Raw genomic sequence first — 15,930 nt, 5'->3', positions numbered from 1 at the left:
AATACATATAAATGTTTGCTACTAATGAAGGTATGGAACTATTAAGTAGAAATTACTATCTTTTCATAATTTTTCAACTTTTTGTAGATTAGACCATACAGTTGTGATTTGCATGGTTTGTTTAGTAGAAAATGGGTTTTAAATAATATTATTTTAACATGTACAAAATTTTTTAAAGGGCTTCAAAAATCAATGGTTTATATATATATATATATATATATATATATATATATATATATAGGGAAAGTATTTGGTGCCCTCATGGGTGAGGAACCCCTAGTTGGAAGACATAATAGGAGGATGCTTTGACCAAATATAACCCTATGGATGTGTTCAACATGGAATTGACTCTTAGATCATATTTTTTTGATGTAAAAATATGATTTTATGAGGGTTAAAAAATTTGGTACATTATAGACCGTTGATTTTTCAACCCCAGCAAAATCTTACATAGACAGAATAACATGATTCAAGCATCGATTTCTGCTAACCCAAACATGTAGATCATGTCTTGAGGGTCAGATGTGCAAAAAAAATAAAAAATGAGAATATTGCAGTTTGTTTATGTAAACACCCCAAATTTTTCAAGTCCGTTCCGGACATCTCTTTTCTCGGATGCCAAACCCTTACAAGGCAATATAGAGTCCCCCCTTAGGTTCACTCCAGTCTAGAGGTCAGTTTTACCCAGAGTTACCAGTCAAGGAAGCGGGAAGCGGGAGCGGGAAGCGAGGCACTTTCAAAAATTTAGGAAGCGGGGAAGAGTGGGACTACTTAGAAGAAAATTCTGAATCGTCTCGGAAGCGACCTAGGAAGTGAACCGGAAGTGACCTAGGAAGTGAATCGGAAGCGAGGAGGAAGCGAAAAAAATAGAAAAAATGGGGAAGCGAGGGGGAAGCATGGGGGAAGCGCGTTTCCCATCACAAAAAAGGGGGACGCTTCCCCTCATGCTTGGGAAGCGTGACGTTTCGCGCTTCAGAAGCACGCTTCGGGGAAGCGCACTTCCCCTTTTACCTAGGCGCCTCCGGTAACTCTGGTTTTACCTTTTTCGGTCAAAAAAATACCATTTTACCTTGAGTCACCCTTAGACCTTTCGCCAGGTTTAACCAAACTCATCTCAAGTTCAGAAGAGTTAGATCGTCAATTTTAAAAAACCATTTTTTATTCAAAATCAATTTGGGGATTTCAATTTCAAAATCAAAATCCAATTTTTATCCCCAATTTCAAGATAATCTTTGAAATTTCAGAACCAAAATCAGTATTTTTGCAAAAATTCTAAACATTCAAACTGGATCCAGTTTTTTCCCAATTTGGATTTCATAAATCAAAATTGGATTTTCGAAAACCTATTATTTCCAAAAATCCTCTTTTCATTATTCATATTTCACTTTCCATTTATCTTAATTTTCAAAATCAAAAACCAAAAATATTACCTTTAAAGAGGGGCGCCACTTGGCATTTTTGAGATTCAAAATAAAAATTGTTTTTTGTAAAACTTTAAAAACCCTCTTGCCTTTAAAAACCCACATGAGCATCACCCACAAGGTGATGCCATGTGTCAAATTTTCAAATAAATCCTACTTTGCCCATCATAAAATTAAAAAATGACTCACATGAGCACCCTCTTGCAAGAGGGTGCCACATGTCAACCTTTTTCAAAAAGGGCTATTTTGCACATTTACAAAGATGGAAAAAGACCCACATGGGGTTGGCGCCAACCCCATGTGAGCCCCCTTTGCCACATGGGCACCCATGTGCAAGAGGGGTGCCATGTGTCAAAGATTTTATAAAATGGCATTTATGCCCATTTACAAAAAAGGGAAATGCCCACATGGGCTTGGCACCACCTTTTTGAGATTTTTTTAGTCCTATATCTATCATTTGGGCTTAAGCTATCCCCAATGTCAACTATAAATAGCCCCCTTTGGGGGTCTCTCTCTTGAAAAAGTTGAAGTTTGAGAAATTGAGAGAACAAAAGAATTCTCTCTTTCTCTTCTCTTCTCTTATCTTCTCTTCTCTTCTCTCTCTCCTTCTTTTCTCACTTGAGAGTTGACGAGTTTTACAAAAAAGAAAACTCTCATTTGCATTGGTTCAAGCTTGGATTGGTGGCTGAGCAAGCTAAGGAAGAAGCATCCCACCTCCTTGAAGTTGGCGTCATTCTTGGGAAGAATCAAGCTCTCTTCAATCCAAGGTAGGCATCCTTCTTCTCTCTTTTGATTTTTTTGCAATTTTCGATTTTATAGGGTAGATCTTTTCTCAAATTTCTTGTCAATTTCAAAAGATAGCTATGTAGATTTAGTTTAATTCCATGTTAATTTTCATTTTTATATTTTGATCAATTCAATTTGCTATTTACTTTATGCATTTTCATTTCTAGCCATTTAGAATTGGGATTTGATCTTCAATAGATCAAATTTCACATTCTATGGGCAAAATCAATTTCAATTTATACCCCAATACTTTTGATTTCATTTTATATGCTTTCATTTCTATTTTTTTATATCATTTTCATTATCATCAATGATCTAGAATGATAGATCTCAGGTTTTGATCATTGAATCAATTCATTTATGAGATTCTATTCCATTCAATTATGTTGAGATGATATTTTCAATTCTGGTCCATTTTTTACTCTCATCATTTTGCATATAATTAGGTTTTATTTTGATCTGATTGTTTTACCACATCTCTATCAATATGTTTCTAAGATCCACACCAAAAATCAGATCAATCTGAGTTGGTTTGATCCCTCAAAAAAATCGAGATTCGGACTCCACTGTTTTGAGTCGCCCGAATTTTCCCTGAAATTAGATCAACTTGTTGGAGTGATTTCTCCCTAACCAGAGATAATCTTTCAAATCTGTAAAAAAGAAAATCTCCATCATTGAATCTAGTTTCTTCATGTAAATTTTCATCAATTTCTATGGTGTTTTTATATCGGTTTTTTGCCAAAACCCGCAAACCTGTTATATTGTGTCACTTTAGAGTTTGGTTTTTAACCCATTTTGTCAGAGTCATATCTCCCTAATGGGAGATCATTTTCGAGATCTGTAAAAAGGATCATCTCCCTCAACATGTCTAGTTTTTTCATGTAAATTTTCATTCATTTCTATGAAGTATTCCAATTTCTTTTGCATTTTAAGTCGGGACACTGTCTGTTTTCAATTTCAGGAATTATTCAGACTTAAAATCAACTTGGTGCATTCATATCTCCATAATGGGAAATCATTTTTTAAATCTGTAAAAAAGAGTTTTCTCCTTAGAATGTCTAGTTTATGCATGTTAATTTTCATTAAGTTTTCATCTGTCATTCGGATCAAAAATCAAAAACCTGTTTATTTTTATTTCACAGGCTTTTACAGATTTTTGACAAACTTGATCAGATTGGATCAACCTGATGGGAGATCATTTTCTAGATCTATAAATTGGAGATTTCTTCTTGACATGTCTAGTTTATCTCCGTGAATTTTCAACAATTTCTAAGAAGTTTTCATATCTTATTCTGATTAAAAATCGGAACACTATCATTTTGCCTTTTTAAGCATTTCTCGAATTTCATTTCAACTTATTTAGATGTGTCATCTTTAATGAAAACTCCTTTTTAAAATACGTAAAAGAAAAATCTTTCATTTTAGGTCTAGTTTATCCATATAAAATTTCATAAATTTTTGACATGTTTATGGATTTTTGCTTTATTTTTCAGGGCATAAAAAAGCTAAGTTATGGATTTTTCTTTAATTTTTCAATAATTGAAGAAAATCCTTAAATGCCTACATTTATTTCTAACATGTTTGTTCATTTTACAGGATTTTTCTTTTCTTTCTTTTCAATTAATGTAATCCATTCAAGGGTTGTAATAATTATATTAATAAGAAATTTACTTTATGCTTAGTTTAGAATGAATGAGCATATTAGTTCAATTTTTCTTCATTTTAATTTGTCGCATTTTTTTTTATTTTCTTAAAAACAAGGTTTTAAAACCCGTGACTCGGAACTCGACTCGTTCTTTATTGACTCGTGACTCGGCGGGTCAACTCGGTGACTCGGACCGCGTTTTGTTAACTTTTGATTTTAAAAGAAAAACAATATATAATTTGTCTGAAACCATGTTTTTTAGTAAACATAGTCTCCAAATGTCTATAAGAACATAAAAACAACTGCTTCATGACTTGAATTAGAGGATTTGGTCACCATGAGTTTAGTCTGCTACTACCTAAGGTTCCTAAAATGGCCAATCATATATGCTAGCTTGTTTTAAAAGTTTTAATTCCCTCTCTAACAAATCCATAAATGTAAAACAGGGATATATGTGCATATTGAAAGATTACAGAATGCCCAATATCAACATAAATAAGCAATTTTCTCATGTATAAAACTATGCAGGAAATATATTAATGGCACAACTATAAAAAGACTACTAATATTTGAATATGTACAATGCTTGTTCACATAACAAATGGATGATGAAACCTAAATGTGACTTCCCATAGGCATCCAAAACTCAAAAAACTGTAATTTGAAACTCAAAAAACAAATTTCAAACATCACAAAACTCGCCCGAGTCAGGCCGAGTCAAGCCCGAGTTTTGGCAAACCGAGTTTGCCTTGCCGGGTTGACTCACAGGAGGGGTGAGCCGAGCCAAGTCAACGAGTTGACTTGGCGAGTTTTAAAACACTGCTTAAAAACACTATGAAAACACGAATGGCATGTACACTATTTAATAAAGGATAAATAATGCTAAGTAAAGTTCATATTTAAGGCCATAGTTGAAATATGAATAATACTTAAAATTATTATTCTTTATTAAAATACAAAAATCGACTTACACACTTAAGTCAATTTCAAAAATCATCATATTTCACAAAAGATGCATTTTCTTCATTTATTCGAATCTAAAATAAAGATTAATTAAGAGCATATTCGTGACCATAATCATAAATATATGATAATTTAATCTTGTTTTAATTCTATAAAGGCACAAAATTAATTCCATTCTTTATTGGAATTTAAATAAAGATTAAATTAGAATATGATTGTGGCCATAGTCATGAATATATAAAAATATAATCTTGTTTTAATTCTATTAAAGAATGAAATTTGCTTTTAAATTAAACCTCAAACAAATTCTTTTAATGCATTCATCATTTAAGATAGAATTGCCTCATTTTTTATTTTAAGTTATTTTCAAATCTCCAAGTGATTTTCGAAATAATTTTCAAAAACCAATTTTCGTTTCTAAATTCAAAATCATTTTTCGATTTCCATTCACAAATTCAAACTTATTTTTCAATTTCATTTAATTTTAAATCTCATTTCAAATATCTATTTTAAATTTCCAATTTTCAATTTTTATTTCTAAATTTCCTATTTTCGAATTTAATATTCCAAACTTTTGAATTTCATTTCACTTTCAAATATTAAATTCAATTCTTTATTTCTTTCAAAATTCCAAATTTCGAATTTTACTTTCATTTCAAATCCAACTTTAAAATTTTCAATTCTAAATTCTGAATTTTATTTCAATTCTCAATTTAATTCTAAATCGAATTTCGAATTTCACTTTGAATTTTAAATTCTAAATTCAGAATTTCATTTCCAAATCTCAATATTGATTTTTAATTTCCAATTTAATTTCCAAATTCAATTCCATTTTCAATTCTAAATTTTTCATTTCATATTTCAATTCCAAATTCCATTTAAAAATTTTAGATTTTAACTTTAATTTTCAAAACAATTTCAAGGTTCAAAAAACTGAAATTTGAATTCAATTCAACATTAAATTCCAATTTCAATTTTAAATTTCAAATTCAATTTTTCAAACTTTAATTTTGATTCTAATTGACAATTCAATTCTAATTTTTAAATTCAAGATTTCAATCTTGATTCAAAATTCAAACTTCGAACTTCAAATTCTAAGTTTGAATTTCAAAGTCCAATTTCACATTTCAAATTCAATTCTGATTTAAAAGTTTAAACTTAATTTTGACTTCAATTCCAAAACTAAAACTCTGATTTGAACTTTCAAATATTAGACTCAACATGTTTTCCAAGCAAATTCAAAGACTAACTCTGAATGTTTTTTTTTCAATTTTTAGTCAAGTATTTTCTAAGTCACCCTCCATTCATTTTTCAAGCTCACTTCAAAATGATTTTGAAAAAAATCCTAAGTTAAAACAGGGATTTTTGAATGATTTTTGAAGTCCATTTCAAAATTCACTTGGAAAAACTCTGAAATAATTTCAAGACTTTTAAAATCAAGCAATTCTTCAAAGCATACATTTCTTCATTGTCATAGCACAAATATGATTCCATGTGCATTTAGGACTTAGAATAATTACTTAGACAAATTTGAGCAAGTTAAAGGTATAAATTCGATCCTTGGTTTGATTACCCCTGGTAAAGGCGTCAGGAACGGTTGAACCTCGTACCGACGAGCGAATCCTGTCTCCCCATTTTTCGAAAAATTTCAAAAAACGAAGGCGAGTAAATTTTTCAAAAGGTCAAGTGAGACCTTGTTAGAGTTTTTCCCTCTTTTTCCTAAAAAGAAAAGAAAAATTTTTGCAACAATCACAGTTTACTAGAGGGTTCATTACCCATGAGGTAGCAAACATTAACCCATATATATATAATGATTTTTCACCAAGCACTGGCACGTGTATATATATGTATGTATATGTAACCTAAATGATTTCTATTTTTTTAGCCTTGCATTCCAATGCTTCCCCTCCCATTCCCAATTACCATGCTTCAAAGCAAATACTTAATAAGAGCTCAGAGCTAAAAGTCAAAGTAACAAAAACCATGGCTAATATGTCATCCTACACAAGTATATAGATAAGGACTTCAGTTTAAAGTCTAACATTACTTACCTATTCATCCTAACACCTTCATAAGTTTTTGGAATGCGAATATTAAATATTTCTCTTCTGTTGGAGATTGTTTCACAAGTACCAGTTCGATTGATAAAATGAGTTGAGGATGCACATAGTGGGTGCACTTTGACCACAGAGTCAAAGCCGGCAGTAACAAGAATGGAACAAGTTGGATCATATAAACACCGCCATATGCCTCTTCCTCTGCATCAAACAAATAGCCTCCAGAACTTACCATAACAAAAGATAAGTAGCAAAAAAAAAGTACTACAATTATAAGGCAGACAAAACTCACATATGCTCCTTTATTGTAAGATGATGATCCCCATTTATGTCCCAAATACGGCAGGTGCAATCCTCACCAGCAGTTACAACAAGCTATAAAACAGCCAAAATATGAAGGACAAAAAATCAGCCTAAGTCAAAGCTGATGTAACATATAGTAAAGGATAACATGAAGCTTGATATCTCTACATATAGATATTTGAAGAAAAAAGCCCCAAGGCCTTGAATTGCTCTGGAAAGCCATGCCACAAAGACCTTCAGAGATAGCTTTTCAAGGGAGGATATAATAATCTGAAGGAATTAATTAAAAAAAAAAAGAATGGCAAATTGAAATTGAACATTTTCAAGGATTAAAAAAGCTAAACAACAGAAATTAATATTCAGAATAAAAGATGTGAAACAAAAGAAAGGCTACAATTAGAGAAGATGAGAAATGACAGAAAATGGTAACTACCAGCAGGTAAGTTTCGCATGCAAGAAAAAAATAAAGGAATCAATGACATAAAAATCCATGAAGCCCACCAAGGACAAAGAGGAACAGAAAGTTTAAGTGCCCTCTCCTTTATACTCTGGAAGGGAAATCTTATTTACTAGTTTTGTATACAAATCATGGTTGGCTTCAAGGATCAAAATGCTAAACAACAGAAATTAACATTCAGAATAAAAGATGTGAAACAAAAGAAAGGCTGGAATTAGAGAAGATGAGAAATGACAGAAAATGGTAACTACCAGCAAGTAAGCTTCGCATGAAAGAAAACAACAAAGGAATCAATGACATAAAAATCTATGAAGCCCACTAAGGATAAAGAGGAACAGAAAGTTTAAGTGCCCTCTCCTTTATACTCTGGAAAGGAAATCTTATTTACTATTTTTGCATACAAATCATGGTTGGCTTCAAATCAAAATAATCACCAAGCAACTAATGGACACTCCTTGCATATTTTGCAAAGCAACTGACATGGATTGAGATTGTAAATAAGTTTTACTTTGCATTCATAAGAAAATTTAGTGAACTACAACGAAATCCATCTCGAGGGTAAAAGCATCACACAAGCATTTGGCACAGTAACGAATAATATTGTATAACTCATGAAAGCAAGTCGGAACTTACTGATTCAGACATGTGGCAGTCCCAAACTCGAGCACCATGACCAAATAGTACACGCCCTGTTGAAACGGGATTAGAGTGAACCCTAAGATACCCAGAATTATCTACATGAAGAGTCCAGATACGAGCACTGCATTAACAAGACAAAATGATACAAGTTCCAGCTCAAATAACCACAACAGAAAAAGTGAACATGAGCATGACTTTGAATATCCCATCAACTTTTAGATTAAGAACTCAAGTAGCTACCTCCGGTCATCAGAAACAGACATTAGTTTTGATCCGTCCGGCGACCATGTTATGCGAAAGATTGAACCCTCATGTCCAACAAGTCGACTCAATTGAACAGCTTCATATTCCAAATAATGAAACTTGAAATATATGGATTGAATGGCATCAGCATTATTAGAGTCTTCAACAGAAATTGTTGGAATTTGCCTCTGAGCAACTATCGTCCAAACTAGGATCTGTTAAAACACGACCTTGAGATCTTTAAGTTATGCTGGAAAGGATACTCCCACATGCATACATGAAACTTAGTTGCAATACACAATCAAGCTTTACCAACAGAATCACACAACATAAATTGATCAAAAATATAAATGAAAAACAACTTAGGTTATTTAGTTATGGTGCAAATATGCCAGACAATGCAAAACAAGAATATGAAGACCAAAGAGAGAGTAGTAATGAAATACAAAAAAAAACAATAGGAAGCCTCTTATGGGCTTTACAAACACAGTAAAGTGTGCATAAACAAGGACCACTTATGGGTCAAATACAAGAACATACACACAAGGCCACTAATGGGCAAGAGAAAAGAGGTAAAAAATATAAATCCTTATTAGAATAATTGCTTAAGACAAGAGAGGGGGAGATCCCCTTTATATACAAGGAGGAGGCTCAATAGAGCTGTTGGGATGCTCCCAACAGCTAGAAATAGAGTGGTTGAGAGCTCCCAACAGCTCTTTTTCATCATTTACCAAATAGCCCCTATGAAAAGGGAAAAGAAAAATATATATAAAATAAAGAAAAGACAAATGTAACCCTAATGGGGACAGTATATTACAGTTGACTGAAAATGTAATAACCCATAAAAAAAAGTTAAGATTCGGGTCGGATCCGGACCCGGACCCGGACCCGGACCCAATTGAGGCACCGCCTCCCTCGTGCCTTCTTTAGAAAATAAGGCAGGGGGTTTCAAATACGAAACCCCCCCCCCCTCGCTGTCTCTCTCCCTCACCGCCTCCCGACTCTCCCTTGCTCGTCTGCTGCCGCCACTTGCGACCTCTCTCCGACGCCGCCGCCGACCACCAGGTACGTTCTTCCTCCTCTTCTTCTCCCTCTTTCCGTCTCTCTCTCTCTCACATCCTTCCCCCTCGTTTCTTCGTTACACAGGGATGGGAGGGCTGAGCCTCCTCCCTGCTTTCGTACGGCAGGCGAGGGGCGGAGCCCCCTCCCTACTTCCGTACGGCAGGGGAGGGGTCGGGCCCCTCTTCCCTGCTCTCAGCTACGGCAGGGGAGGGGTCGAGCCCCTCCTCCCTGGCCCTTTTTGTTGCGCCAGCAGGGGCCATCGGACCCTGCCTTTCGTTGGCCAGCAGGGGCCTATGGCCCCTGCCTTTCTTTTGCGCCAGCAGGGGCCATCGGCCCCTGCCTTTCGTTTGCCAGCAGGGGCCTATGGCCCCTGCCTTTCTTTTGTCAGCAGGGGCATAGGCCCCTGCCTTTCGTTTGCCAGCAGGGGCCTATGGCCCCTGCCTTTCTTTTGTCAGCAGGGGCATAGGCCCCTGCCTTTCGTTTGCCAGCAGGGGCCATCGGCCCCTGCCTTTCTGTGTGCCAGCAGGGGCCATCGGCCCCTGCCTTTCTGTTTGCTAGCAGGGGCCGATCCCCCCCTGCCCCTTTGTGCGCGAGCCTATACCCTTGGTCGACAGACCCGGGGAATCTTTGCAAGCTACATCGTAATGGGGACAGATCATTACAAATGTTGATCTCCAGCGAGGAATTCCTAGTGAACGTGAGTCATCTGCTCACATTGACTACATCCCTCTTTGGGCGGCAAGCCTCATTTGGCCCTGCCCCATCCTTTTTTTCGAGTCATTTGGGACTGTTGGCCCCAGCTCTATGTATTGGAGAAGTTGAGTCTTTGCCTTGCTTTTGCTTTTGTCTGGGCTTGCATGTTAATATCGCATATTTGCAGCTACGACGGATCTCACTCGCGCTCCGCGACCCGAGCCGTCAATTGTGTACGTCCGCAGACGTCAGCAAGCTCGTAACCCTCCAAGGTAGGGGAAGATTGTACGGAAGACTTGGACAATTGAATTAAGTTCAATTAAACTAAAAATGATCAATAAATGAATATATATATATATTTATATATTTATACGAGTATGCACTTAACTCAAGGACGCAGTTTCGCGATCCTTGCCCTTTACCTTATGTCAGTCTATACTTGCCATCGTGTATCACATCGAGATCTCGTGTTGCATTCTTGCTTATGGTTTGTATGTGCCGTCACGAATCGTGTCGAGGTTCAGCGTTCACTTTTGCTTACCGCCTTTACCTTGACGTCGCGCTTTGCGCCTAGACTCTTGTTTTTGTATGTATTATTACTGCTTTGCTATTGCAGATGTCGCACAGGTTTTTGCTCTTTGCATATGCCTTAAAGGCATCCTCAAGCATTCACCTCTCTCTTGCGACGAGAGTTGAGATAGGAGCTAGCGTAACATCCCCGTCTAAGGAGGGGGATACCTTGCAAGGATCCTGACTCCTTGAGTATGCAGTCCTGCAGACGAGTTGGAGTTTCTGTTGAGAAACATGTTTCCCGTCTATCGAGGCCGGTGTCGAGTCATGCGAGGCATGTAGATACCCCGATAGCGGATGAGGTTCTAGAAAATCGCAGGCATAATGTTGGCACAAGGTACTGCTGTTTCAAAGGATATAGTAAAGTTGATAAACTTTACATCTTTGTTAAACACTCCTGTTGAGGCTTCTTTTGAGGAGCTATACCCCCTTCATCCTAGAGTACTTGTAGTCGTGCACGACACGTCTAGTACTGCGATGATCGGATGAGACGGTCGTGCGACCTCGAACAGTGCGAAATGCACAATGCTAGAATCACATAAATGGCCTCACATTCGCCTTCACAGGCAAGATGCTCGAGTGGTTTAAAGACCACAGCATAGAGTGGGTCGTTAGTTAAGCAACCCCTAACGTACCTATTCGTTTCTAGTGGTCTGTCAAGGGAGAGGACAGAGCGGTACAAACTCCAATGGACAGGTTGTTAACAACCACCCTACGGGCAATGATCCGGCCTCCCCAGTCATTGGAGTTAGGGGAAAGGGGCTACAATAGTTAGCTCAGCACTTCTGCAGAAGTTGGATGCATCCGTGGCACTGACTCCTTTGGGCAATCCTCTCTCGGCTAAAGTCGTCCCTTTGGAGCGGACTCAACTAGCTATTCGGGTTATTCAAAATACATAAAATAACAGACGTCCGAACTAGTCTCAGTTGTTTTTACGTTTTGCCTGCACGTACCCGCAGGCCAGTAATATCGAAACATAAAGTCTGTTCACACTGGTTGTTGAGTAGTGAGACTCACTTGCACTCGCTTGCACCACTGACTCCCTTGCACTCGCTTGCACCACTGACTCGCTTGCACCACTGACTCGCTTGCACTCTCTTGCACCATTGACTCGCTTGCACTACCTACTCGTTTGCACTACTGATTCACTTGCACTACTTACGCGTTTGCACTATGTACCTGCTTGCATTGTTTACCTGTTTAACTGCATATCTGCTTTAAACTGCGTAATCTACTGAATTAAATGTACATAATTCAGTTTCCTTGTAGTCTCTCTTGTGCACCTACTAGTTTTTTTGCGAAACTAACTCATTCTATGGGTACAGGTGATGAATAGGTACTTCACGGGCGATGGCGCGATGGCAAGATGGCTTCAAGACTTTCTTCTTCCTGCTCTTAGCTCGCGTCCTGATGTTTTTGGGTCTTGTAACGGATTTTCCTTGGGACATCCGAATTTTGTACTTTTGGAACCTTCTTTTAATGAAAGTGCCTTTTTCAAGTAGCATGGGTTGTATGTTTTGGTTCTTCAGCTAATGTGCCCAAAGTGGTCAACTTGCTTTTCTAAAATTAACAAAAGGATGGTCTTCCGCTTATTTCTTAAACCAACTCTGTAATAAAGGGATTCTTTTAGTCTCTTGCCTGTTTTATGAAAGGTTCGAAAGTTGAAATTTTGGGGCGTTACAACTTGGTATCAGAGCTAAGGGAAGCAAGGATTCTTGACCATTGAGCATCCGCATCGCGCTGTGAGTATACCTTTCTTTTTGCTTAGTAGGTGTATTTTGCATTGTTAAGCTAAGAGGCTTGACGTGTTCTGCTTATGTACCAGCATTGTTGGGTTTTCCTAAACTACTCATGTTAAACATGAATGGTACTTATGTTTCTGGCCTATTTCGAGCCTCCTGAAAATTCTAATTATTGGTATTCCTTGTTTACTCCAAGGATGGTAAGAAACTCGAATGAAGGGTCTGCTGACGATTGGTCAGATCAGCGGGGATTCGTGTTGGATTCCATAAGTTCCCTAGCAGCGGCTATGCGAGACCAGATTCGTTCTCAAAGGGAACCAGCGCCCATTTCTGAGCCGAAGCCGCATACCGCAGTGACGTATGAGAAATTCCTGAAGCTTGACCCCCCGACCTTCGATGGCAAGCCCAACCCAGACATGGCCGATAACTGGGTGAAGGAGGTGGAACGAGTGTTCGAGGTCTTGTCAGTGCCCGATGACAAGAAGACGTTATTCGGGACCTTTAGGCTGAAGGAGAATGCCCGCAGTTGGTGGGACATGGCCCGGAGTGTGCGGTTTTCGGGAATTTCGCCCATTCCTTGGGAAGCTTTTAGGAAGGCTTTCTTGGAGAACTACTTCCCGCCTCATGCGAGGGAGAAGATGAAGGTGGAGTTCTTGGAGCTCAGCCAGGGCAATTCGAGTTTGACGGATTATATCGCCAAATTCCAGCGCTTAGAACCCTATTGTCCCAACCTGTTCGCGGATGATCGCGAGCGAGCAGGAAAGTTTGTTCGGGGGCTGAAGGAGGGGCTCATGCATCGGGTCCTAACCATCATGCCCTCGACCTTCTCTGCGGCAGTTGCTGCTGCCACCCTCCTGAGTGAGGCCTGGGAGCGCACTAAGAGTACACAGGGCAGGAGGCCACCCGCTACGGGTGGTGAGCCGAAGACACCTTCCGGTGACCCAGGTAAACGATCGTTCCTTCCTGTGAAGAGCGAAGGAGGAAGGAAATGATATCCTCCTTCGAAGCGTCAGCGGCCTCAGGGCAACCCTCCAGCCAGGCAGCAGACGGGCAATGTGTGCCCCAGGTGCGGTCGATCCCACATTGGGCAGGCGTGCCCGCTCGACACAGGCGGATGCCTATATTGTGGCAAGATGGGCCACTACGCCCGCGACTGTCGCAAAAAGGCGGCTGACGACGCCAGAAAGACCAGCGGAGCACCTCTGCTCCCTCGGCCACCACAGTCGCAACAGCAGTATCAGACGCCGCAACCGCAGGCGAGCGGTCAAAGGAGGGCACCGGGACGCGTCTACTCAGCCAAGGCCGAGCAGCTGACCAAGGACGACCTAGTGCAAGGTACCCTTTTTGTCGCTAACCAAGCGGCTTTTGTGCTTTTTGATTGTGGTGCCACACACTCTTTTATTTCGGTAAATTTTGCCGAGTTTTTGCGCGTACCTGTAAAACCCTTACATAATACCCTTGAAGTGTATAACCTGATTGGGAAAAGTACTCTTTGTGCGACCTACGTACCAGAGTTGGACGTAGTCCTGGCAGATTGGCATTTACCGGCTTGTGCTATCCTGCTAGTGATGACGGAATTTGACGTCATCCTAGGCATGGATTGGCTGCACAAGTATCATGCCAAGATTTTTTGCAGAGATAGCAAGATTGTTTTGTCTCCCCCAAGGAATGCCCAAGGTGGAATTCAAGATCGTGAAACCTGTTCGGTCAAGCAAGTTGATTTCGTCGCTGAAGGCGCAGAGCTACCTCAGGAAGGGATGCACTGCCTTTTTGGTTAGTGTCGTCCAGTCCGAGCCGACGCGAGTCTTGATGGGAGACTTGGAGGTTGTGCGAGATTTTCCAGACGTCTTCCCGGAGGAACTGCCAGGCCTTCTCCACCTCGTGAGGTGCAGTTCAACATCGAGTTGCTGCCGGGTACTGCGCCAATTTCTAAGGCTCCATATCGGATGGCACCAGCCGAGCTCGAAGAGCTCAAGAAGCAGTTGCAGGAGTTGATGGATCAGGGATTCATCCGCCCCAGCGTCTCGCCTTGGGGAGCTCCTGTCTTGTTCGTGAAGAAGAAGGACGGATCATTGCGATTGTGCATCGACTATCGGATGCTCAACCAGGCGACAATAAAGAATAAGTACCCGTTGCCACGCATCGAGGATCTGTTCGATCAGTTGCAGAGGGCCAAGATCTTCTCAAAGATCGACCTTAGATCTGGGTATCATCAACTCAGAATTAAGGGAGATGATATCTCCAAGACGACCTTCCGGACCAGGTATGGGCATTACGAATTTACGGTCATGCCCTTCGGACTCACTAACGCTCCTGCAGCGTTCATGGATCTCATGAATAGGGTGTTCAAACCCTTCTTGGACACCTTCGTGATCGTGTTCATCGACGACATCTTGGTGTATTCTGATAGCTAGGAGCAACATCGTGAGCACTTGAGAGTTATTCTCGAAACTTTGCGAAAGGAGCGTTTGTTCGCTAAGTACTCTAAGTGCGAGTTTTGGCTCGAGGAGATCATGTTTTTGGGACATGTCATCTCCAAGGAAGGTGTGTCCGTGGATCCAGCGAAAGTCGAGGCTGTACTCAGTTGGCAGCAACCGAGGAATGTTCGTGACATTCGGAGTTTTCTTGGATTAGCTGGGTATTATCGAAGATTTATCCAGGACTTTTCTAAGATCTCTCTACCCTTGACGCAGCTCCTGAAGAAAGAAGCTAAGTTCGTGTGGGACGACATGTGCCAGAGCAGTTTTCAGATGTTGAAGGAACGTCTTACGACTGCTCCTATTTTGGCCTTACCTTCGGGTCGAGGCGGCTTCGTGATTTACACCGACGCTTCCGGGACAGGCTTGGGTTGCGTCTTAATGCAGAACGATAGAGTGATCGCCTATGCATCGCGCCAACTTAAAATACATGAGAAGAATTATCCGACTCATGATTTGGAGTTAGCAGCGGTGGTCTTCGCATTGAAGATATGGCGGCACTATTTGTATGGGGAGCGGTTCGAGGCTTTTACAGATCATAAGAGCCTAAAATATTTGTTTTCGCAGAAGGAGCTGAATATGAGGCAGCGGCGTTGGCTGGAATTCTTCAAGGATTATGACTTTACCTTGTCCTACCACCCGGGAAAAGCGAACGTTGTGGCCGACGCTCTGAGCCGCAAGTCTCCCAGCGTTTCTGTTAATTTGTTATTTGCGGGGTGGAAACTGATCGAGGATCTGATATCGTGGGAACCGTTTGCAGTCACCCTAGTTTCGATCAGTCTTTCCAGCATGATAGCTCAACCTGAGCTATTATCTAGGATCTTTGTTAGTCAAAAGATCGATGAGCGGTACGAAAAGCTGAAGGCTCTAGC

The 15,930-nt window shown here is 39.7% G+C and overlaps 1 protein-coding gene across 2 annotated transcripts in view; it reads right to left on the bottom strand.

Moving 5' to 3' along the window:
- Positions 1 to 15,930, bottom strand: part of LOC149820937 (Transducin family protein / WD-40 repeat family protein) — a 188,995-nt gene that overhangs the window by 146,536 nt on the left and 26,529 nt on the right. For both annotated transcript variants that reach the window (XM_089982713.1, XM_089982714.1), the window contains exons 5-8: positions 8,512 to 8,729; positions 8,266 to 8,392; positions 7,165 to 7,247; positions 6,867 to 7,073 (exon numbers count right to left, since the gene is read on the bottom strand). In XM_089982713.1, coding sequence (XP_089838839.1) covers positions 6,867 to 7,073; positions 7,165 to 7,247; positions 8,266 to 8,392; positions 8,512 to 8,729 — 635 coding nt within the window. The remainder of the gene's footprint in view (positions 1 to 6,866; positions 7,074 to 7,164; positions 7,248 to 8,265; positions 8,393 to 8,511; positions 8,730 to 15,930) is intronic.

Source organism: Nuphar pumila, chromosome 12 (genome assembly GCF_984573655.1).
Source record: "Nuphar pumila chromosome 12, dmNupPumi1.hap1.1, whole genome shotgun sequence".
In the NCBI taxonomy this organism is placed as follows: Eukaryota; Viridiplantae; Streptophyta; class Magnoliopsida; order Nymphaeales; family Nymphaeaceae; genus Nuphar; species Nuphar pumila.
The sequence above is the reverse complement of the archived record's forward strand: the minus strand, read 5'-3'. Positions and strand labels throughout refer to the sequence as shown.